This window comes from Lemur catta, chromosome 1 (assembly GCF_020740605.2).
Source record: "Lemur catta isolate mLemCat1 chromosome 1, mLemCat1.pri, whole genome shotgun sequence".
In the NCBI taxonomy this organism is placed as follows: domain Eukaryota; kingdom Metazoa; phylum Chordata; class Mammalia; order Primates; family Lemuridae; genus Lemur; species Lemur catta.
In genome coordinates, this window is record NC_059128.1 from 115,190,768 (window position 1) to 115,213,724 (window position 22,957).

Here is a 22,957-nt window from a genome sequence, read left to right on the forward strand (position 1 = left end):
ACTCTGATCCTACACACTGTCTGGAGTCCCACCATCCTCACCCCTTCACTTCTCTCCCTTTGGTTGCCCAGATCAATTACCCTGCACTTTTCCCACACTCCAACCCTTCCCCCCACCGGACCTTAGGGTTCCCCAGCATTAACCCCTTCACCCACACACACAACCTCAAGTGACCCCAGCATTAACCCTTTCTCTTCTTCCCAACATTATCCCTCATGCACACTTAGCCTGGGTTCCTCCATTCCCACTCCCCCACCCTCCAACCAAGATTGCTCTAGTCCGTGGGCCAAAGGGACTGATGGGGCTCCTGGTCCAGAAATGAGGACCCTAGGGAGCAGAGGCTGTCCTCTCCACCTATAAATACCTTCAAGGTAACGGCGGAAAGTGAAGGGCAGGAATGAGGCTCCCTCCCCAGGGAGATGGTGGGGAGGCCGGGCCCAGGCAACCGGGGCGGGGCCGGGGCTCCAGGCCTGGTTGCAGGCGCTGCCCTCGGGGGCCTGGGGGCTCCCAGGGGGCTCGTCCGTGGGCTGGCAGTCTTTGCGGGGGTCTCTGCCCAGGCCCGAAGGAAGCACCTGCGGTTGCCTACCGGGTGGGCACTGCCCGCGGGGAACGGGCGGGACCGCAACTTCGGAGCACTTTGGCAGCGTGGGGAGGGGGCTCCCGCCCGGACGCCCCCCAGGGGTCGCAGAGGTGGGGACTGCGCCGCGCCGGCGCACCCCTCGAGGGGCCAGGTTCTGGGGGATGCGCCCTCCGCCCGTGCACCTCGGGGTGGGAGACCCCGCGGGACGCTCCGAGGTAGGGGGGACACCTGCCCCAAGACCCCCGCCCCTCCCCCCACCTGCGCTGCCCCGCCCCCATCCAGGCCCCGCCCCTAGAGGCCCCGCCCCCGCCCCCCGCCCCAGGGGGTCCCGCCTGGCCGGGCCCGGGCCGGGCCTCCCCCTCCCCGCTCCGCCTCCGCCCCGCCCGCGGGCTCCCCAGGCCAGGCCGGGCCTCACCGGGGAGGCGGCGCCGCCGGCCAGGTGCCGGGGCTCAGAGCTCCCCTCCTCGGTGCGGCCGTTGCTGCCGCTCCCGCTGCTGCCGCTCCCGGTGCCGGTGCCGCGGCCTCCGCAGCCGCCGCCGCCTCCACCGCTCGGGGGACATTGTCCCTTTAAATCGCTCCCCCCGCCGCCCCGCCCCCCCCGGCGCGCCGCCGTGACCTCAGCGCGACAGCCCCGCCGCGTCGCCATGATGGGGAGGTCCGGGGCGTCCCCCACCCGCGACGCCCCCGGGGGGGGGGGGTCGGCCAGCGGGCGCGCCGCCATGTTGGGAGTGGCCAGGCGGGTCACCCTTAAAGGGCCCGCGCGGCCCTACAGTCCAGGGAGAAGCTCTGTTACCATGACAACACCCTTGTCCTTCCGCCCCCAATGGCTCCTTATCATCCCACTGGTTCTTCCAAAGCTAGGTTCGCTAAAAGTACTAGAAGAGTGGGGAGGGGGCCAAGAAGTTCCCCAGTGGGTCATTGAGGACTCCACCCAGCCACTTTTTAGCTTCCAGTCCCTGCCCCCAATTAGCTACCTTCCAACTACGAGCTCACTCCTTCCTTCTCCATCATCCACACATGATTTCAGCACCTCCATGCTCCTAGAGCTACCCTAGGTCCTCAATGCTAAGCCCCGTTTCTCCACCCAGACCCCAGGATCACAGCTTCCAGAACTACCCCATCACATACACATCACAAGCCTGTTTTCTTCTCCTATCCACTGCACATGGCACATCCAACCACCCATCCATTTCCCCACCCATTCATTCATGTGCTCAATCAACCAACCACTCATCTACCCATGCAATCAACTAATCCCCTATCCCTCCACCCCTCTCACCACCTATTCATCCCTCCAAACACCTACTCAACCCACCCATCAATTTCCCATCTCCCTGCCCATTAACCCACCACCCAAGCAAATACCCATCTATTCATACAACCAAGTGAGTAACCAACCATCCCTACACACATCCTTCCACCCAGCCACCCGAACATCCATCCACCAATTGCATGACTGTTTGTTTGTTTGTTCTCTCTGCTAGAGTATAAGCTCCATGAGGACAGGAATCTTGTCTGTCCAGTTCATTATTGTTTTCCTACTGCCAAACTCAGAGTTTCAGAAGACCTCAACAAAGGTACCTATGATATATATAATCACTTACTCAATTCAAATATTTCTTTACTACTATGAGCCAGGCCTTTTCTAGGGAGACATATCCATCCTGGTTAACCACCTACCCAGTTACTTACCTACCGGGTCAAACATCTAGCAAATGCTAACTTGTCCATCTGCGTCTTGCTCCATCCATGCTACTCCTCACCCATGATTCAAGTGACTCATTTACCCAACCATTCACCCACAGAGTTCAACCATCTCCCCATCTGCCCACACTTCTGTTACTTCCCAGCCTCATGTCCTCCCTGCAATGAGGGATCTGGTTGGGATCTGTGGGGGTGGGTCTAGGAAGATTCTCTCATCTGGGGCCTGGGAGTTGATGGGGTGGGGTTGGAGGTGGGGATGGGAGTGGGAAGAGAATCTGTGCTTCATTGAGAAGCAGGTGCTGCCCATAACAGTGTTGAATATCTTTTATTGAACACCTTTAACTATGGGTCTTCCACTGTGCAGGGAACTATAGATCTATTTTACAGATGAGAAAACGGAGGCTCCTGGAGAGGGAAGGCCTAAGGTCACATAGCTGGTGAGATTCTGCTCACAGCACCCCCTCCATGAGACTTCTAATTAGGGGAGAATTTAGGAGAGCTGGATGGGGGTTGGGGGGACAAAGTCCTAAGAATTGGCAATTCTTGGGCAAAGAAACCACCGATTTTACTGAAATCAAGACTTTACTGGGCAGCCTCGTAGTGTCAGAGTGGTTGGCACCTACAGCACCACTCCCCACTGGAGGCCATGTAGGGCTAAGGCAAGGTCAAACACCCCCTAAGACAGCCATGCTCGCAGACCACGTGGGGTGGAATGGACAGCTCATGTGGTGTCTCCATTGACGCACGGTGTTTTGAGGGGCAGAGGCTGGCTCCGGGACCCTGGAGTCCTTGGAGAAAGCTGCAGGCTCCGGACTGCATCCTTCAGCTGGGCCTGAGATTTCTCCATCTCAGTCAGGCGGCGCTCCTGGGGAGGCAGTGGCAGTGGGCTCGGAGCCAGGGTAGGGTTGCACCCCAGCCCTCGCTCTCCCACCGCCCAGACCTGCCCCAGGGCTCAGACAGGAGTCTTACCAGACTTTTAAGACTGTGCCCTTCACTTCTTGGAAGGCCGTGCTCTGGATCCAACTCCGAGGTCCTGTGGGGGTCAGGGGCAAGAGGGGGAAGGTCAGAGGCTGGGGAAGGCCCAGCTCTGGGTTGGAGAGCCAGGGATTTAGAGGGCGGAGCTTGGAGCGGAGGCGGGGTTTGTTCCAACTGGAGAGCGGGGCCTAAATATGCCTCAAGCAGAGTCAGATCAGAGCCTGGAATGATTAGGATGAAAAGACCAATCAATTAATCCTTGGAGGCGGGGCGTGGCCAGTCCTGGGTGGAGTTATGACTCAGTGAAGGAGCATCCAGACTGGGATATCTCAATGTCCTCCCCAACAGGTTGAGAGGGACTGATTGAGGGGCGGGGCCTGGATGAGAGGACCTGCCAGGGTCCCGAGGAAGCCTGCGCAGGTGGGCCCATCTGGGGGCAGGGCTTACTACGAGGCGGGGCCTGGAAGGCATATGGAGGCGTGGCTAACATAGGTGTGGGCGTGCCAGGCGTGATTTGGGCGGAATTGACTAGGAGGCGGGACCAGACTGAGAGCCAGGGGGCCTGAAAAAAGCGGGTCCTGGGCAAATATAATTGGAACAAGCCCACCTGGAGGCGGAGCTGGTGGAGAGGACGGGGCTCACCCAGCACGCAGCCTGCAGTCCAGATCCCGCAGCTGGGCCTGCAGCTGCTCCTGCTGCTCTGTCAAGGCCTGGATGTGGGTGCTCAGCGACTCCATCAGTCGAGACAGCACTTTCTGCTCCTCCCGCAGCGCAGCTACCTCGCACTGCAGCTCTGCCAGCTGTGGAGGGAGAGCAGCTGTAAACCTGATCCCTGGTCCTGCTCCTTCGTCTTCCCGGAGATCCGGACCTCCTGGGCCCAAGAGTTCAGCCCCATCACTGCCCTTCCCTGTTGGGCAACATCGCTCCTGTTGTACAGAGGCAGTAACTGAAGTTCAGAGAGGGTCGGGCTAGGCCTGGGGTCACACAGCGCAGCGTGCTCAGTACTTGAACCCAGACTTGCCTCTCCCTTCAGTCTTTTCCCAGTCCGGCCCCCCACCCTCCCCGGGTGCGGACTTGGGCTTCACCTCACCTTGCTTACAGGTCTGTGTGTGCCCACCGCCTGGTCTCGGTCTCGCGGCTGGTCCAGGTGGCGCTGCCAGGGCACCGACGGCTTCCGAGGCAGCGAGGTGGAGGCCCCAGTCCAGGGCCGGCTGCGCGGCGCGGGGCTAGTGCGCAGGGAGCCTTTGGGTCGCGGCCGGGGCCCCGCAGACGGGCGGCGGCGGGCAGGGCGCCCGGCGGGGACGCTCTGCGTGCGCTGCACTGGCCGGGGCCTCCGCTGTGGCCGCTCCTCGTCGGGCCGCGGCCGGGCCCAACTGGCGGAGCGGTGAACGCTGCGCAGGGACTGGCTCTTGGAGATGAGAGGGGTGTGCTTGGGGAGGTCCCGGGGCGCCAGGAAGCCGGGCTTTTCCCTTGCGGAGAAGCTGGGGGTGGGATGGGGGAGCTCAGACCTTCAACTTGCCCCTGAGATGACCCATCCCAATCTCTGACCAGAAGTGATCTCACCCCTAATCATTTCGTTCTATGTGATCCTGTTCTTGATGGGATTATATTTTGATCTCTGACTCAGATAAAACCCTGTCCTTTCTATGACCCTGGACTTGACTCCGATGTAACTTCTAGTCTCATCCCTGACCTCTAACACAATGTGCCCTTTTTCCTGACCCTTTCTGCAACCTCTGATTCCAGTCTGACCCTGGACTTGAGCTCTGCTCACATGATCCATCTTCACCTGTGACCCCAGACTGAGCCCTGCTCCTGCTCCCACCCTTCAGAACCTGGACCAGATTTGAGGTTACCTGGCATGGACCTGGGCTGGGGGCAGGGGGAGACTCATTGGCACTGACACAGGTACGGGCCGGCCCTCCTCAATGGCTCGCAGGATGGTGGGCAGTGGTTCCAGGCTGTCACGGGTGGTCTGGTGAGGCATACAGGAAGGATGCTGAAAAGCTCTCTGAGGCCAGAGCCTCCCAGCCTTCTTGCCTCCCTACCCTGTTTCTTGGGCTCTGGGTTCAAGCCCCACCTGGTCAAGTTCAGCAAAGATAGTACAGAGCTGGGCATGCAGGACTGCCAACTGGAGGGCCAGGTCACTGCTGCCCTGGTAACCACTGGGTGCAGCATCCACATCCGCCATGGCCACCTGGTCCAGGAAGTGCTGCATGGCTGGTCCGTGTTCCTCCAGGAAGCTATTCATGAAGCCCATGTAGGCCTCCTTCTCACCAAACCTGAGTTGGGACCAGGCTGGGTGGGTCAGGTCAGGCACCTGCCACACCCCCCCACCCCCAGCATGGCTCCCCAGCCTCCCAGCACCTACGGGGCATGGTTGGCAAGGTTCTGGATGACCTTGGCAATCAGCGTTAGGGTGCGGGCTGGGCTGGGTGCTGGGTGTTCCGGTGCCAGACCAAAGAGGCTGGGTGACAGGATGGCTGGGCAGAGGAGCCGCAGGAAGAGGGAGGCACACACCAGTCGGGGGCCCAGTGCCTCGGAGCCACGTGCTTTGCATGCTTCTCTCCAGCCTGAGAACACCATGCCCAGCTCTGCAGGGAACCAGCTGGGACAGAAGAGGCAACGGTCAGAGGGGGAGGCTATGAACATAAAGGTCAAGGTCATAAGGTCAGGGGTCAGGAGTCCAGAAACTAATGCATTAAGCCTCCATGATCCTCCAGGAGGCTATTTATGAAGACCATATGGCCTTCTTCTCAATGAACCTGGGATCTGGGTTCCAGGATTGCGGACATCTGAGATAATGATGCTTGGGGTTATGGGTCCACTTGGGGGTCATGGCTTATGATGTAGTTATGGTGCTGTCTGAAGACAATATTCTTAGAGTTGGGGGTACAGGGACATGTGAAAACAGAGGTCATGAGCTTGGGATGCAGTTTTTATTGGACATGAGATTGAGGTGCCAGAGTGCACAATATGAAGTAGGATTGGGGTTCCAGGGTCACCTAGGGTCAGAAGTCTCTGGATTGAAGTCAAGGATTAGACATGCAGGTTAAACTAGGGTCAGAGGTCAAGGGATTGGTATCCTAGGCTTTCTGTGATCAGTTCCATGGGATTTGAGGTATGGGGGTCACTTAAGGTCAGGGGTTATGGGATTAGGGGTATGGCATCATCTGGAATCAGAGGTCATAGGACTGAGGTCCTATGTTAACTTGGGCCAGTGGCATAGCATTGGGGGTAGGGTTGCCAGATGTAGCAAATAAAACTTCAGGACACCCAGCTAAACTCGGATTTCAGATAAGAGTAAGTTTTATTGATATTATATATATTTTTATAATTTTATTTATATTTGGAACATACCTAATACATAAACTTTATTTATTTGGTATGTCCCAAATATTGCAGCAAATTTAAGTGACCATCCTATATTTTATCTGGCAACCCTAACCGGGAGTCCGGGTTAGCATGACAGGCAGCGGTGGGTTCAGGTTCTGGGCCCCTGATTCTTACGCATAGGAATGGACGATGGTTTCCAGGACCTCCTCACAGCTGTTTTGAAGTCTGGCCTGGTGCTCGGGCAGCTCTGAGGCTGGGCACTTGCTAGGATCCACCTCACAGTCTTCAGTGGAGGCACAGAGACGCCCCACAACCTGCCCTGCAACACAGCACAGCCAGATAGGAGTGGGGGCCATGACCACCAAACCCCACCACACCCAGCCTCCAAGCCTATCTCCAACTTACTTGGAAGGCATCTAACATCTCAGGGAGCTCCCAATTCCCGCTAGGATCCTAGCACCCCCAAATCACCACCCACTACTAAAATCCAGGTTACCCAAGGATTCCTAGAAGTCCTCCAGGTCCCCTAGCCCACCCAGTAGGCCTCTGACACTGACTCTTCCCCGCTCCAGCTCACCCAGGGTCTTCTGGAGGTAATCCTGTGCCACCAGCTTCATGTACTCGTCGATGGCCTTGGTGGCCAATGTGTTTTCCCGGAACAGCAGCGCCTCACGGCCTCCACAGCGCGCGAGCTCAGCGGTGCCCAGGTCTGTCACCAGTACCTGGGCAAGGCAGGTGTCATGTTGCACCGGGTGCAGACTGACCCAGAGGGAATCCTGACCCTTGGCCCGTCCCACACACCTGGGGCAAAGGTCCCACCCTTTGTAGCTGTCCCCCCCTCACTACTGGGGCTCATAACTGAGGCTGGAACCCTCCACCCCTCACAACAGAAACTTAAGCCTTTTAGCGGTGAGGCTCAGTTTAGGCCCCGCCCCTTACAGGTGCAATTCAGGTCCTGTACCCCAGAGCGCGCTATCCGCCCACTCCTGGCCACCCCGGTCCGCTCCGTCGCGCCGACGCACCTGTGCCCGGCCAGTGGCCCGCAGCACGCGCACCAAGGAGGCCGCCAGCTCCTCCTTGGCCTGCGCAGGCAGCGCGGGCTCCAGAGCCCCGCAGAGGCGCTCGTAGTGGAAGGTGAGGAATTCCGCCAGCTCCTTGTAGCGCTCGGACGGCAGCACGCGCAGGCGTCGAGCCCGGATCCGCGCCCGCAGCGCTGCGCCCGCCGGCGCTCCGAGCAGCGGGAACCAGCGCTCCAGGCCGGCGGCAGGTGTGCTCGGGACCTCCAGCTCTTCCAGCGGCAGCGCCACGCGGCCTAGCACCGCGACCCCCGGGCCCGCGCCGCGCAGCCGCAGCGACAGGCGACGCGCCCGTGGCAACGCCTCGAAGTGGAAGCGCTCGGCCCAGAACAGCTGGCCTGGGCCCGCCCGCGGTGCAGTGCGCGCCAGCAGCGCGCCGTCCAGCCACAGCTCGGCGCGCACGCCGGCTGTCCCCGCCGCCGCCCGGGGAAGCCCTTTCGCCTCCTGTACCCACACGCTCAGCCACGTCTCTTCCCGCTCCACGTTGTCCTGCAGATGGGAGTGGGGCGGGAGAAGCGTTTCGGAGGCTTTGGCACTCCAAGGCGGGCACCACAGCTGAAGCGCGGGACGTCCAATCTGGTGCGCCAGGTCCCCGGAGAGATCGCTGGGCCCTTACGGAAAAAGGATGGGGCCACGGAGGTCCCGAGGTGGCCAAGCGGAAGCCTTAGATCGGGGCGCCAGGGTATGGAGGAGTAGTCGCGGAGTGAAAACTTAGTAACTACCTGGCAGCCAGGGCTTTGGGTACAAATAGGGCAAGGGGCTGAATAGAAGGGGCGGGTCTGGTAGTAGGTGGAAGGGGAGTCTTGGAGCAGTTGCAAAGGTGTAGGCGGGGCAGGTGTGTTGGCGGTGGTTATGGAGCCAGCTGGGCTTGGGTAGAATGGAAAGGGTAGGCCAGTCCTGTGGGCTGGGTTTCCGTGTCCCACTTTTCTGGGGCAATGACCTGGGTGGCATGGAAGTGGCGACGAAGGTCCTCGATCCAGCGATCTCTTTCAGCAGCAGAGCGACAAGAGAAGCAGCGACTTCCGCCCGCCCACGTTACCTGTTGGGGTGGAGAATCCAAGGGTGTGGTTGAGTCCGAGCGTGGAGACGAAGGGTCAGAGGTGACACCGAGGTGGAGGGTGGCCTGCACTGACCTGGAAGCAGTGGGGCTCCCCCAGGAGGCTGGGGTGCACTGGCCAGATCTGCACATCCCGCTCGGCGCCCAGATCTAGCTCGGAGAGTGTGGCCAGCGATTCCCTAGAGCCCAGAGCACTGGGGGGTCTGGGCAGGGGACAGGTGAGCAAGCGGTCATTCCTCCCTCTTCCTCCCCACCCCCCACTGCCTGAAGGGAGGATAGAGGAAGGCCAAGATGGACTCGAACATAAATTGGATCCTGTCCCTCTCAGACCAGAGTGTCGACTCAGCTCCCACCCCATTTTAGAGTTATTGGGTCAGACTCTGTCCCCACCCCTCCACCAAGGTCTGGCTCCATGCAAGGGTCTTTCAGTGGCCCTAGCATCACCTGACATGGGGCAGAACACAGAGGTGGCCACAGGGAATGTTTGGTGAAGCTCAGAATGACAGGCAGGGGGAGGAGGAGGAAGAGGGCAAGGTTGACCCCCAGCCCCTCCAGCCTCTCAGAGACCCTTACCCATCCCGGGAGACATTGGCCCCCAGCTCCGACCTGGACTTTTTCTTCTCTTTCAGCCTCTTGAGCAACCCCTGTGAGAGAGGGGATGTCAGCTGGGCAGAACCCTGTGGTCCTTCCTCAGGTCTTCCCTCCCGGGGTGTTCCCGAGGATCTGCTGGTCTTAGGGACCAAGGTCAAACCCTGTGCTTTCCTGCATTCTCTACTGACTTCTCACGAACAGCCTAAGAGGAAAGTTCTACCTTTATTGCCACGTGACACATAAGGTCTCTGAGGCCCAGAGAAGGTCAGTGACCTGCCCCAGATCACCCAGCTCTGAGCATCCGGGGGTCTTTGCCTTCCCCATCTCCCACTGGCCGCCTCACCCGAATGTTGTGGACCTGGTTGGGACCAGCAGCGTCTGGCTCGGTCTTTCCAGGAATCCGATCTGTGGGTCATCAGAGGTGGGAGGTGAGAGGTTGGAATCTTCTTAAATTCTGTCCCACTTTGAGAGGCTCCTGAGTGCCCCAGACCGTTACGCCCTCCCTGCTTACCTGGATCTCTGAGGTTCCCTAAGGCTGCGTGGATGCTGCCCTCAGAGCTAGCGCTTCCCATTTGGGGCCTACAAGGACCCTGTTCCCCAAAGAAGTGGGCAGTCAAAAAGGGGAGGCAGACACCCCCCCATTATCCTCACTCCCACCCCTGCCTCTGTTCCATCCCCCTCCCTTTTCCTCCTTCCCTCCCCTTGCCCACATGCCCTCTTTTACCTCCTCCTCACCCCCAAGCAGCACCAGCTTCCCATCGAGCAGGGTGAAGCCCCCGATGTCCCAGACGGGCACATCAGGTGTGGGGGCCTCAGGGATCTGTGGGGCAGGGGGCTCCAGCTCCGGCTCCGGCTCTGGGAAGAGGAGGAGGTGCTGGGGGACCTAAGAGTCCTTTCCTCTCCCTCAGGACACTTTGTCCATTTACTAAGGCTTATCAGGGGCTCCCTCCTGGGTGCCTGCCCCAAGCTGAGCAGCCATGTCAGACTGTGTGACCTTAGGCAAGTCTTCACCTCTCTCTGGGCCTTGTCCCCACCAACCACCATGAGTAGTGGACACAGACCACCTACTATGTGCCCAGTACTGTGTTTGCCACTCCACACACCTGCTCTCATGTAACCCTTCAAAAAGCCATTCCAAGGGCTTTTATCACTGAGGCCCAGAGAGGTCGAGTGACTTGCCCATGGTCACAGTTTGTGAGTGGTTGAGCTGGGCTTCAGACACAGCATTCTTTGCTTAATCAAGACAGTAGGTAGGTCCAAGAGGTTCAATAAAAGGGTAGGAGCCTTGGTTCCTTGCATAGATAACTAATCTAAGGTGGAAAGTATTCAAAGTTTGGGAAAAGAACAGAAAAAGTTCAGGGTAGGGAGAGGTCTGTTTCTTGGGGAAGGGGAGGAGGTTGTTGGGAGGTCAGGGAAGGCCTTCCAGAGAGAGTGAGTCTGCACTGGGTCTTGAACAGCAGGTAGGATTATGACAAGCAGAGATGGAGGGGAAGATGGCAGGAATAGCTTGAGCAAAGACTGGGACAGAACAAGGCCCAGGGAAATAAAAAGTCAAAAAGAGGCTCGAGGGCTCGGAAGCTGGGGAGGGGAAGGTTTGGGAAGAGATTGGTGCAGGGCCTTGGGTGCCAGTGGGAGGAGCTGGGGTTTTCTCCTGGGGGCAGTGGGGAGCCATGGGAGGTATTTGAGCAGGTGAGGAGCAGGTCTGCTTGTTAGAGATCTCCCTCTGGCTCCTACAGAGTAGGTGATACCTGACACCCTGGAGGCAGTTGAAAAGATGCTTTGCAAACTGGAAATATGAGTGGTTAGAATTAAATGAGTTTCCAGGAAATGGAAGGGCTGAACCAACCCTCACAGATTCCCTATTTCCTTGTTTTGTCACCAGGCACAATAATAACGCCCACTTATGAATGGATCACTTAGAATATGCTCAGCCCTGGGCTAGTGCTACATTCCTGAGCTCTAATCCTGGGATAGTTATTACCCTTCTAGATCCCCCTGTGTGACACTAAGCAGCGTCTGTCATTTTCTTTTTGACTTATTTACTGTCTGTCACCTCCAGTATACTATGAGCTCCATGGGGCAGGGAGTGTCATCTGTTTTGTTCACTGCTGTGTCCTCAGTGCCTAAATCAGGGCCCAGCACACAATATATGCTCAATAAACCTCTGCTTGATTGAATGAAGGAATATGAGCAAATGAAATGATATACCCTTCAAGGTAGGGATCTTTATTCCCATTTAACTGATGGGAAAGCTGAGGCTTGGGGAGGTGAAGAAACCAAGACAGGGAGACTCCAAGGCAGGAGAGTAGGAGGGAGCCGAGATGGGTGGGCCTGGCCCATTGGGTGGGAGGAGAGACTCATTGGGGCCAAGAGCCATTTGTCATCTGGACAGTACAATCGTGGGTCTATTCCCTGTCCCTTCCTCAGTCTGGATCCCCTGCCCACAGGTCCCTGGCCACTCCTCCCACCCCTCTTTAGGGGGAAAGAGGGAAGAGGGCAGCCGGGCCCCAGCCACTTCCTGCTGGGCTTTTGCGCTCCCCACAACTTCCTGTGTCTGTAGGGCTGATGCTCTGGAGGCAGATGAAACCCAAGCATCCGGCTTCCCAGCCCGGCCCAAGCTCAGAGTGGGGGAGTCATGTACCTGGGGCCTCTGGCTCCAGCTCCGGCTCCAACGGTGGGTTCTTGTGCCTCCCCCAGAGGGTCTTGGATAGCCGGAGGCGACTGGTGCGTGACTCCTTGGGGGGTGCAGAGAGGACCCGGCGGAACAGCGAGCGAGGGGCTGGTTGGCTGCTGACCATGGGCTCCTGGTGGCTCAGTGCTCTGCCCCAGCCCGCAAGGCGGCCCCAGCGGAACCCTCCAGCCCCCTTCTCCCCACCACCTCCTGTGTGCCAGCGGTAGGAAGTCAGCAGAGAGGGGGCCGCCGGCTGGGTTTGGGAGGCCTGTCTTGGCGACGGTGGGTCCATGGTGTGGGTTCTCCTGGGGGACAAGAAAGTGACAGTTCTGCCCAGTGTCTGCCCCATCTTGGCCCCCTCCCCATTTTCAGCTCTGCCTCCAGGGAACCCCATCTTGGGGCCCACACACACTCCCTCCCTTACCTTGATTTCCTGACCAGCCCCAGAATCAGCAGCCGTCTGCACCCTGCCTGGCTTCCTCCCTCTGAACCCAACTCCACGTGACCCTGTCTGTCCCACCCCACCCGGCAGCCAGGCTGGGAGGGTAGTCAGGGCAGGATGCTGGGGGCAGAGCAGGGGAGGCGAGGAGGTGGCAGAACAGGCTTCTGGCAAGAAGGACCCAGAATCCCTCACTGGGGGAGGCAGCAAATGCCCCTCTCGTTCGGAGCCTCCGTTGCCTTCTCTGCAAAATGGGCACATGCTGAACAAATACTGGTGAGAATACGGAACACCTAGAACCCTCATCCTCTGCTGGCCAGAGCGTGGGCTGATTCACCTGTGATCTACTAGCACTGTTAGCTGGGTGTCCTCTGACCCAGCACTTCCGCTGCCAGATAGATACCCAGTAGACATGCCCACCAGCACTATTCGTGATTGTCCCAAACTGGAAACAAGCCAAGTGTCATTGATGGTAGAATGAATAAACTGTGGTCTCTTCACACAGCAGAATTCCATACAACAATGAGAACAAACAGACTACTGCATGAACTTGGATGAATCACAAGCAATGCTGAGCAAAACTAAAAACCAAAAACCAATGAAGGTACACACCGTGTGATTCCATTCATAGAAAGTTCCAAAGCAGGTAAAACTATGTTTAACAAGTGAGGATATTGGTTTTCTTTGGAAGTGCTAGTTACTGGGGAAGGGGCTTCTGGGAGCTGGCCGTATTTATTAATATTATTATTTTTATTTATGGAAGTAAAATTTATATAACATAAGTTGAATATGTTCTATTTCTTGAGCTGGGTACTGGTTTCGTGGGTGTGTCCTGTTATGAAAATTCATCATGCTATACATTTTGTTGCATTTTCCTCCATCTCTGTTATGCCTCAATAAATCTTTACTTGAAAAATGAGGTGGGTAGCCAGGCACAGTAGTTTGAGCCTGTAGTCCCAGCTACTTGCGAGGCTTAGGTGGGAGGATCGCTTGAGACCAGGAGTTTAAGGCTGCAGTGAGCTACAATCACAACATTGAATTCCAGCCTGGACTACAGAGTGAGACGCTGTCTCTGCCCCCCACCCCTGGCCAAAATAAAAGAAGAGAGAGAGAGAGAGGTGCATAAATGCTGTTCTGAGGAATAAATGAGTCAGCACAATTCTGTCCCAGGAGCCAGAAAAAGACAGAGTGGGTTTGAGTGCCAGTTGGCCCCTCTCAGTGTGACCTCAGGCAAGTCACTTCCTCTCTCTGAGCCTTGGTTTGCTTGTTTGTGCAAGATGATAATATCAGTTTCAAAAAGTGCACCATGTGAGCCTTTGTCTAGTTATACAAGTATTTCCTGAGTGCCTACTATGTGCTAGGGGCTGGAGAAGCCATGGGGTGGGGGACTAAATAAACTTGGTTCCTGCTGTCCTAGAGCTCACATACAGACCAGTGAGGGAGAGAGATACCCAACTCAAGCACGGGACATTTCTAGCTGGTGAAGAGGACTTGGAAGTAAATAGGCAGATTGGAGTATAGGCTGAGCAGAAGTGCTTTTCTTTGAGCTGGAAAAATCAAGGAGGGCTTCCTTGAGTAGGTAACATTTGCAACCATTTGCATCTGGCAAATGGAGTCCATTCTGCCCATGTAACAAGCAGCCCCAAAGTGCCAATGAATTAACATGTCCCCGAGAGCAGTCCTCAACTAATAACTGATGGGAATTAGTGTATAAACACCCCAGTTCTCTCGCCCCTTGAGTGGGATGGCTCTGAGATAGGTTTCCCATGTTCTCCCCCAGGGCTCCCTGTGGGACTGAGCTCTGGTTGCCCACAGTGGAAACTTACTTGATAATGCATCCTTTCCTGGCTGCCTCCCCTTCCCTGCCCTGGTACCTCATTCCGTAGCTGATATGTCCTGAGATCACCTCTTGGTAAACTACTTGTACTGGAATCGTTGTCGCAAGGTCTGCTTCTGGGCAAACCCCAACTAAGACAACGCGTGCAAACACACATGATGCATGTACAGAGATTTTCTTTCCATGGTCTCTTTATTGGGGGTCTGTGGTTGGCAGGATCATGGCAGGCAGCTCCCTCCTGGACCTCTGAGAGGTCCTCCTGGCAGTTCTTGGCTTCACAGTCTAGAAAAGACGAGGGAGTGTGAGGCTTGGGGTGGGAGGTGGCTAGGTCTGCCTTCCTCCCAGTGGAACCCTGGATGGGAGGGGACAGGGGCCCAAAGTGAAGGAGTGAGGACAAAGCCAACTTTAGGCGGGCCAGTATGGGCAGATCAATAGCTTAATGAAATGGAGTGACAGGTGGCATGAGATTATCTAGGTGTGATTAGAGAGGTGTTTTAGTGATGAGGGTCAGGGGCTTGGATGAAGTCATCAGGCCAAGGTTGTGCTGGCTGGGCCTAGGTTGCTCCAGCCTAAGAGCTGTCATCTGGGGTCCCGGATTCAGGAGCTGAACAAGCATCCTCAGGACTGAGATAGTCTGAGCAGAGGATTGCAACACAGGGTTAGGGGCTGGACAGAGGTTGTGCGGGCAAAAGGTCACAGGGCAGGCTAGTGTTGTATGGACAGAGGGCTTTTGGGTAGGGGGCAGGGGTGATGCCAAGGTTGGGTGGGTGGCTGAGGTAGTGCAGGCAGAGCAGACTCACCGCTTTGAAGTGCGGCCAGGTGCTCAACAGGTGGAAGAGCGCGTCGCCGGGGCAGTCGGTGCGCACAAGCTGGCGGTGGCCCAGCAGCGTGTAGTCTGGCCGCAGGAGGCCGGCGCGCACTGCGCAACTCGGGAGCACGTCGCGCACCGTGCGCAGCGCGGCCTCGGTGGGCAGCGCCGCCGTGTAGTTGCCCACGAAGGCCACGCCGAAGCCGAGGTGGTTGTGGCTGAGCGTGTGCGCGCCCACCCAGTCCCAGCCGCGGCCCTGGTACACGTAGCCGTCGGAGCCCACCACGAAACTGCGGAGAGGACCGGGAAGGAGGAACCACGTGGCGTGAGGGATGCCCCGCCCGGATCCCGCCCTTGTGCCACAAGGGCCATCGACCCCAAGTCCTGCGCGGTGGCACCGCCTCTGTCAAGTCCAGCTCCGTCCCACTGTCGCACGAATTGCCACCCCAGAACCATCCTGTCTCTGGGGATCCTCCCCTCAGCACTGGCCACACCCCTTTCCCCTCCCCTCTCCTCCCCCTCCACCTTTTCTCAAGTCCAGTTCTTGCCCAATTCAGAGCCGTTTTCTGTCTTAGGCCATCGCTGTCCTGCCCCAGACTCGGACCCTGCCCCAGGACCCGCCCCTCTCCCAGGTCCCCTCCAGTTCTAGTTCTCTCCCCTGACCGAAGAGTCCCACCGTGTCGCTATTCTCGGCCTATATTAAGGCCCCGCCCCCAGTCTAGGCCCCGCCCCCTCTCCAACTCGACGCTATCCATCGCAAACTCCTCCTCCTTCCTGCTTCCCTGGGGTTCAAGCCCTGTCCCCTGCGTCAGGCTCCGCCCAGTTTGACCCCACCCCTTCGTTTCGGCCCCGCCCACGACCCCGCTGGGCTCCGCCCACCTGTAGCCGATGTCATCCCATCCCTTCGTGTCCTGGTGGAAGCGCTGCATGGAGCGCATGTTGGCTGCGCAGTGCGCGAAGTCCGTGCAGGGTGGTGCGGGCACGTACGTGTGATGTACGTACAGGAACCCGAGCGGCAGCTGCAGTGGCTTTGGGCTGCCCCGATACGGCGCTGCTCCCCAGCGACAGCGGGGGTGGATGGCGGGGCATCCTACGAACAAGGGGGTCCACGGCTGGGGTCAGCAAAGGTTTCTCGGCCTGCCGCCTGCATCCCCATTAAAAGGCACATATGGTCCATCCTCTGGGGTCTTTGTAAATTTGGGAAGGGTCCAGTCTGTCCCCACACTGGTCCCTATTGGGGACCAACTAACGAAACTAAATCTAACAGCACCCCAGTCTTGTTGGAATATCCACTATGGCTCCCATCCCCTTCAGGATAAAACCCAAGAATTTTGACCCTTTACAACCCAGGGCCCACTGCTTTCTCCAGCATTGGGATGGAAGGACACTGAGAAGGAAGTCCAGTTGTGTGCTACTTGCTTCATGTGCTTCATCTTTTTAAACCACTCAGCAAATCCAAGAGATAGCAATGCTTTATCCAGCTTTACATGAGGTTCAGAGAAGTGAAGCAACTTGCCTAAAGGCTCACAGGAATAACTGGCTGAACTTCCATTTGAACCTCTGTGCCTTTGCATATGCTGAGCCCACCGCCTGGAATGCCCTCTTCCTCACTAAAAAAAAAAAAAAAAAAAAAAAAAAAAAAAAAAGCAGACTGGACACAGTGGCTCATGCCTGTAATCCCAGCACTTTGAGAGGCTGAGGTGAGAGGATCGTTTGAGGTCAGGAGTTTGAGATCAGCCTGGGCCTCAAAGCAAGATCCCATCTCTATAAAAAATAAAAAATAAATTAGAATTAGCTGGGCAGGGTGGCATTGCCTGTAGTCCCAGCTATTCGGGAGGCTGAGGCAGGAGGATCACTTGAGCCCAGGAGTCTGAGGTTGCAGTGAGTCATGATTGTACCACTGTACTCCAGCCTGGGTGACAGAGTGAGACCCTGTCTCAAAAAAAAAAAAAATCAGATGAACTCCTATTCATCCCTCAAAGCCCAACTCTAGCTTTTCCTCATCTGTACAGCTGTCCTGCCCCACCCCACCCCCACCATAGCATTTATTGCCCCCTTTGTACTCCCTAACCTTGAATTCCCTTGACCACATGGGGCTGGGTGTATGAATCTGTGAGAGGGAGGGTCACAAGGGATGGGGGACCTTCTCACCCAGGAAGGCCTCAGTGAACTCCTTGGCAGCATAGGTGGCCACCTGGGCCAGCTGTTCTTGGCTCATGCCTTGTATTTGGGGGTGTACTGGCTCCAGCTTCTGTAGCAGGGCAAGGGCCCCCCACACCTGCTGGACCAGGGTGGTGGCCGAAATTAAAGCAGCCCCGTTCTGCCGTCGGAAGTTGCTGCGGAGCCCTGGGTCTCCAGACACCCCAGATCCGTAGTACTGGCGCAGCAGGCTGCTGAGAGGTGGCCGGGGCTCAGGGGTCTGGCTCAGGTAGTTTCCAAGGAGGACCCCATCCAGGGCACCGTTGAGGAAGGCCACGGTGAGCAATGATGCCTTGGGGTCCAGGAGTGTAAAGATCCGGGGCTCAGAGAGCTTGTCCCAGCAACCCTCCGTTCCCAGACCTGGACGGCTCTGGGTCTGGGGGAACTGGAGGAAGGTCAGGCCCAGGTTTCTGGCCACGGTGACTGCTAGGAGGCTGTCTATAGTAGCCGGAGACTCGGCTTTGGCATCTGCCAAGGATGCTGGGACATCTGGAGTTCTGGCATCTGGAGAAGAGTAGGCTCCAACATCTGCAGAGGTGACATCTGGGGAAGCACTCCTGAGTCCTGGGGAGATGGCTATTACATCTGGAGCGGTGGCTCCAACATCTGGAAAGGAGGCTTCTGCATCTGGAGGGGCAGCTGTGCTGTGCAAGGGCAAGTTCACGACCCTGCGCCCCTGCAGCCCTGCCTCCAGCCCCGCCAACAGGGGCTCCACGGCCACGGTTGAGCCATCAGGTGCCAGCACAACCCCGAATTCCTGCCCGCCCCATACACCATGTTGGGATACCTCCTCGGCCAGGCCTTGCAGCTCTGGGCTTAGCGGGTAGGGACCCAGCTTGGCAGCATTGAAGCTCTGTGCCCCTAGCAGGAAGTGGTAGAAGTGACTGTGGGGGCCAGAGCTCTGGACTGACAGCATCCATGCAGAGGTGGTGTGGCTGGGCTCCGTTGCTGGTGCCTTCTGCTCGATCTCCATCAGGACCTGGATGACAGAGTCCATACTCATAGGCAGAGAAGCTGCAGGAAGAGAGAGGTTGCAATGTTAGCCCTGCAGCCCAGCCCCACCCATTCCTGAGCCTCCTTGTCTGATTCCACATCTTCCCTATGCTCCCAGATCTCCATCTGATAACCCCAAGACCCTCATCCCTGTCCTTCTATAGGTAAAGAAACTGAGGCACACGGACTGTTGCCTATTGGATAAGGAGCTTAGACTGTCTGTGAGCACTGGGGAGCCATAGCACGTTTATGAGCAGGAGAGGGACATGGCCAGGCTGGCATTCTAAGATGGTTCCTTTGGCTGCCAAGTGGAAATGGATTTTCAGGGTGCTAGGGTCGAGAAGGTGAGACAGTGGGGAGGTGAGCGATGACAGTGGCTGAAGGCAGGTGGTGGCATTGTAGTGGACAAAAGTGGGGAGAGTCCCCAAATCTTGAGGGGGAAAAATGGACAGTTTTTGGTATTGGATTTGGAGTTGGGGGATGTTAGTATGAAAGGTAACTGGAAGAATGCCCAGGGGGAGGAGCAGGGTGGGCTTGTGCCATGTGGGGGGAGTCAGTGGATGAACCTGGAACCTAGAAGTGTTAGGTCACCTGGCCCAGAGCCAGGTCCAGGATGGGTAGTTAAATAATAGCTAACATTCAGCAAACATTTACTGTATTCCATGTACCGCTCTAGGTGACTTACGTAACAGCTTGTTTAATCTTCACAGCCCCTGTGAGCTAGGTCCTATTGGCCCCTGTTTTAGTCTGTTTGTGCTGCTGTAACAGAATATCTGAGCCTGGGTAGTTTATAAAGAACAGAAATGTATTTCTCACAGTTCTAGAGGCTGGGAAGTCCAAGGTCAAGGGGTTGGCATCTGGGGCCTCCCAGCATTCAGAACTATACAGAAATAAATGTTTGTTCTTTGCAAATTACTCAGGCTGAGGTATTCTGGTATAGCAGCACAAATGGATTGAGACAAGCCCCCTTTTACAGATAGGGTATCTGAAGCACAGAGAGGTTAAGTTACCTGCCTAAGGTCACATAGCAAGAAAGCAGCAGAGGCAGGATTTGAACCCAGGAAGTCTTAATCTCCACACTCTGCTGTATGGAATCCAGGCTCTTCTCCAGACAGTTTACACTGTCCTTCCTCTATAGCTTTTTTCTTCTCCCCCCAAAATGCCCTTTCCTGCTTCTCCACCAAACACCATTCTCCTTCCTGTCCTAGTTCCTCTCTGTGTCTCCTTCTCCAGGAAGCCTTCCCTATTTTTGCTCCTCAGACCCCAGGTCTTTCCCCGCAATCCCTGCCCTGATCCTATGGGGTTGGGAGCATCTATATCCCCAGACTGGAGGTTACCTGAGAGCTGGGGCATGCTAGGGTCTCTGGCCTTACCCCATACCCTGCCAGACACAGAAAGCAGCAGTACACTTCTACAGAGTGAGAGTCCTGGCCCCGGGCCTCTGCCCTTGGACTCACCTGTCCCTGGCTCCGGCCACAGCAGCGATCTGAGCAGAATCCAGAGGATACCCTGGACCGTCATTGCGGGGTTCCAGCTTCCAGGGGACATACCCGCTTGACCTCTGTGGACAACTTTGGCAGTTCTGGAAGGAGGCACGTCTGGAGGGCTGAGCAGAGCTTCCGGCCACGGTCAAAGTCCAACGGTGAATGGCAGAGCTGCCTCTCACAGAGCTGTGGGTCAGAGGCAATACAGGTATGGGGCAGGGTGTCTTGGGTCAAGGTCATCTGAGATTCAAGGTCTCCCCCAGCCTATCCTGTCCCTCTCAGGCTGAGACCAAGGGTCAGTAAGCCAGGCCCATACCAGGAGGGATCTGGAGGCCAGAGAGTTCAGATTCTAGCAAACTCTGACCATTCTTGGGACAGGTAGACTGAGGCCAATCCCACAAGCTCTGCCACCTCCTTACAGTGACAGCTCTGTAGTTGCTGCTGGCCACCAGAGGGGACTCTCAGCTGCAGGCTTGCATGACTGGTAAGACCAGGTTGCTGGGGGAGGGGAGAGAAGGAGGGGCCTCAAGTTGGCACTGGCTCCTGGATTCTTTGCATCCAACACTTCTGGCTTGGGCAGAGGGTGGGTGCGGGGCCAGGGATTGTTTTCAACAAGACCTGCTCTGAGCCCATGGGGACCAGGAGATATCACCTCTCATCCGGTTCCAGGCCCTGATCCCAAGCCACCAGAAGTAGCTGAGAGCAGGGCTTGGGCTTGGGTGTTCAGGACCCTGGCTTTGTCCTGGGAGCTGGCTTCTGGTCTTACTTGGGGTGGCAGTGAGGGGTCCTTCCTCTTCCCTGGAACCTGTGGCTGAGTCCTGCAAAGTGGGTCCGTCTCCCCTTTATTCTGGAGTCAGGTGGGGCGTCAGGTGGGGCGGGCTGACGTGGTTGGGCCGCTGTGTATGTAAATTGCTTCCCTGTGGGCCTCCCACCCCAAAACCAGCCAGGGGAGTTTCCGGGAGACCCACTCAGCAGAGGACTCAGCATTGGGCGGGACTTGGGCAGGTCTGAGAAAGCCCAGACTGAGCTAGGCCTGGGATTCCCCTCATATACCAGCTGTCCTCCGCTGGGGACTCTGGCTGGGCACACAGTGGAGGCTCAGGAAGTAGGGCACTGAGGGATAGCATGTATGAGACCACTCCCCAAGGGAGTCAGAGACAATATCCTCCTCCAAGCCTGAGTTCCCAAGGATTTGGGGATGGGGGCTCTGCCTGGTAGAACCACATGGAGGATGTGGGCTGGGTGTCCACCCAGGCAGGGACAAGGTGAGGCATCCTTCCTGGTGCAAAATTTAAGGCAGAGCTGAAAATCTCAGTCACCAAGATAAATAATTTTTTTAAAGGCTTTATTTATTTATTTTGAGACAGAGTCTTGTTCTGTGGCCCAGGCTAGAGAGCAATGGCATCATCATAACTCACCGCAACCTCAAACTCCTGGGCTCAAGCGAGTGTCCTGCCTCAACCTCCCGAGTAGCTGCGACTACAGGTGCGTACCACTGTGCGCTAATTTTTCTATTTTTTAAAGTAGAGACGGGATCTTGCTCTTGCTCAGGCTGGTCTCAAACTCCTGACCTCAAGTGATCCCCCTGCCTTGGCCTCCCAGAGTGCTAGGATTACAGGCGTGAGCCACCGCACCTGGCCAAGATTTTATTTTTTTAACAGCACTTTTAGTACATGGCAAAATTGAGCAGAAGAGCCAGAGAGTTTTCGTGTACCCCTTGTCTTCCCACATTTACAGCTTCCCCCATTACCAACATTTCGCAACAGAGGGATGCATTTGCTACGGTCGATGAACCTGCACTCAGGTACCCATAGCACCCAGAGTTCATAGTTCCCATTAGGGTTCACTCTTGCTGTTCTACATTTTATGGGTTTGGACAAATGTATAATGACATATGCCCACCATTATAGTGTCATGCAGAGTATAGTTGACCTTTGAACAACACAGGCTTAACCCTCATGGGTCCATTTATAAATGGATTTTTTTCAATAAAAGTTACAGAGTCTGCCTGCCTCTTCTGCCTCCCTTCCCACCTCCTCCACCTCTGCCACTCCTGATACAGCAAGACCAACCCCTCCTCTTCCTTCTCCTCCTCCTCCTCCTCCTCCCCAGCCTACTCAATGTGAAGACGATGAGGATTGTCAACGGAAAAGAAACTAAACTCTGTAAAATAATTTTAAAGAGATTTATTCTGAGCCAAATTTGAGGAACGTGACCCAAAGCGACGCCCAAGAGGCCTTGAGCAAGTGGACTCGCTGTGGCTGGGTTACAGTTTGGTTTTATACATTTCAGGGAGACAGGGGTTACAGGTAAAGTCATAAATCAATATGTGAGACTCATACATTGGGTTGGCCTGAAAAGGTGGGCTATCTCGAAGCGGGGGTTTGCAGGTTATAGGTGGGTTTAAAGATTCTTTGGCTTGTAATTGGTTAAAGACATGAAGCCAAATTGGTTTCACTGATCATCACCTAAGAGCACATTTAGGAGTAACATTAATTGAGTGTCGGGCAGATGTGGGGGGGGAGGGGATGGGTGTATACATACATAACGAGTGCGATGTGCACTGTCTAGGGGATGGACACATTTGAAGCTCTGACTAGGGGGGGCAAGGGCAATATACATAACCTAAACTTTTGTACTCCCACAATATGCTGAAATAATAATAAAAAAATAGCTAGAAGATTTGAAATTTCCCAACCAAAAAAAAAAAAAAAAAGATAAATGAGATGACGTATATCTTAAATACTCTGATTTGATTATTACACATTCTATGTATATATCAAAATATCACATGTAACCCATAAATATGTACAAATATTATGTATTGATTCAAAAGAAATTTTAAAAAGTTTTAAAAAGTTACTTGTGAATAAAGTTCCTCATGGTGGTTGAAAAAAAAAAAAAGACATGAAGCTTTGTCTAAAGGCTTGAAATGTTTTAACATAGTTGCTGTTTATCAGAGACAAGCCACCGGACATAGATTTATTGTGTAAATTGAGGGCCTGTAGGTTTGTCTTGCATACCCTTAGGCTTATTAATGGGTTACAAAGGATGTCCCCAAGAAGGGAGGGGGGCATTATGAGGCATGTCTGACCTCCCTCCTGGCAGGCAATTTAGTTTTAGGATATTCCTTTGGCCACGAGGGGGTCCATTCAGTCAGCCGGTGGCGGAGTGAGCCTTAAAATTTTATTTTAGTTCACAGGCTGA

The 22,957-nt window shown here is 55.9% G+C and overlaps 2 protein-coding genes across 7 annotated transcripts; both read right to left on the reverse strand.

Annotated features, from left to right (window-relative positions):
• Positions 1-2,847: 2,847 nt before the first annotated feature.
• Positions 2,848-14,357, reverse strand: RASAL3 (RAS protein activator like 3). 3 transcript variants are annotated; one of them, XM_045549636.1, is made up of 18 exons: positions 12,415-14,357; positions 11,961-12,295; positions 10,044-10,174; positions 9,831-9,909; positions 9,663-9,724; positions 9,302-9,372; positions 8,805-8,931; positions 8,612-8,710; positions 7,618-8,160; positions 7,173-7,317; positions 6,770-6,914; positions 5,631-5,867; positions 5,340-5,541; positions 5,116-5,234; positions 4,350-4,740; positions 3,902-4,185; positions 3,254-3,317; positions 2,848-3,149 (listed from the first exon to the last, which is right to left on the reverse strand). In XM_045549636.1, the coding sequence occupies exons 2-18, from the start codon at positions 12,280-12,282 to the stop codon at positions 3,006-3,008; spliced, it is 3,165 nt and encodes a 1,054-aa protein (XP_045405592.1). In that variant the 5' UTR covers positions 12,283-12,295; positions 12,415-14,357; the 3' UTR covers positions 2,848-3,005. The 3 variants fall into 3 exon arrangements, with proteins under 3 accessions (XP_045405592.1, XP_045405581.1, XP_045405571.1); XM_045549625.1 differs by having other exon boundaries at positions 3,902-4,059; positions 11,961-14,357; XM_045549615.1 differs by having other exon boundaries at positions 11,961-14,357.
• An 82-nt stretch (positions 14,358-14,439) lies between these two features.
• On the reverse strand, positions 14,440-20,573 carry PGLYRP2 (peptidoglycan recognition protein 2). 4 transcript variants are annotated; one of them, XM_045549667.1, is made up of 6 exons: positions 20,517-20,573; positions 19,724-19,936; positions 17,226-18,287; positions 15,954-16,164; positions 15,067-15,364; positions 14,440-14,548 (listed from the first exon to the last, which is right to left on the reverse strand). In XM_045549667.1, exons 2-6 carry the CDS (start codon positions 19,812-19,814, stop codon positions 14,459-14,461), a joined length of 1,752 nt encoding a protein of 583 aa, XP_045405623.1. In that variant the 5' UTR covers positions 19,815-19,936; positions 20,517-20,573; the 3' UTR covers positions 14,440-14,458. The 4 variants fall into 4 exon arrangements, with proteins under 4 accessions (XP_045405623.1, XP_045405631.1, XP_045405605.1 ...); XM_045549675.1 differs by lacking the exon at positions 20,517-20,573 and adding an exon at positions 20,170-20,198; XM_045549649.1 differs by lacking the exon at positions 20,517-20,573 and adding an exon at positions 20,067-20,198.
• Positions 20,574-22,957: the final 2,384 nt, after the last annotated feature.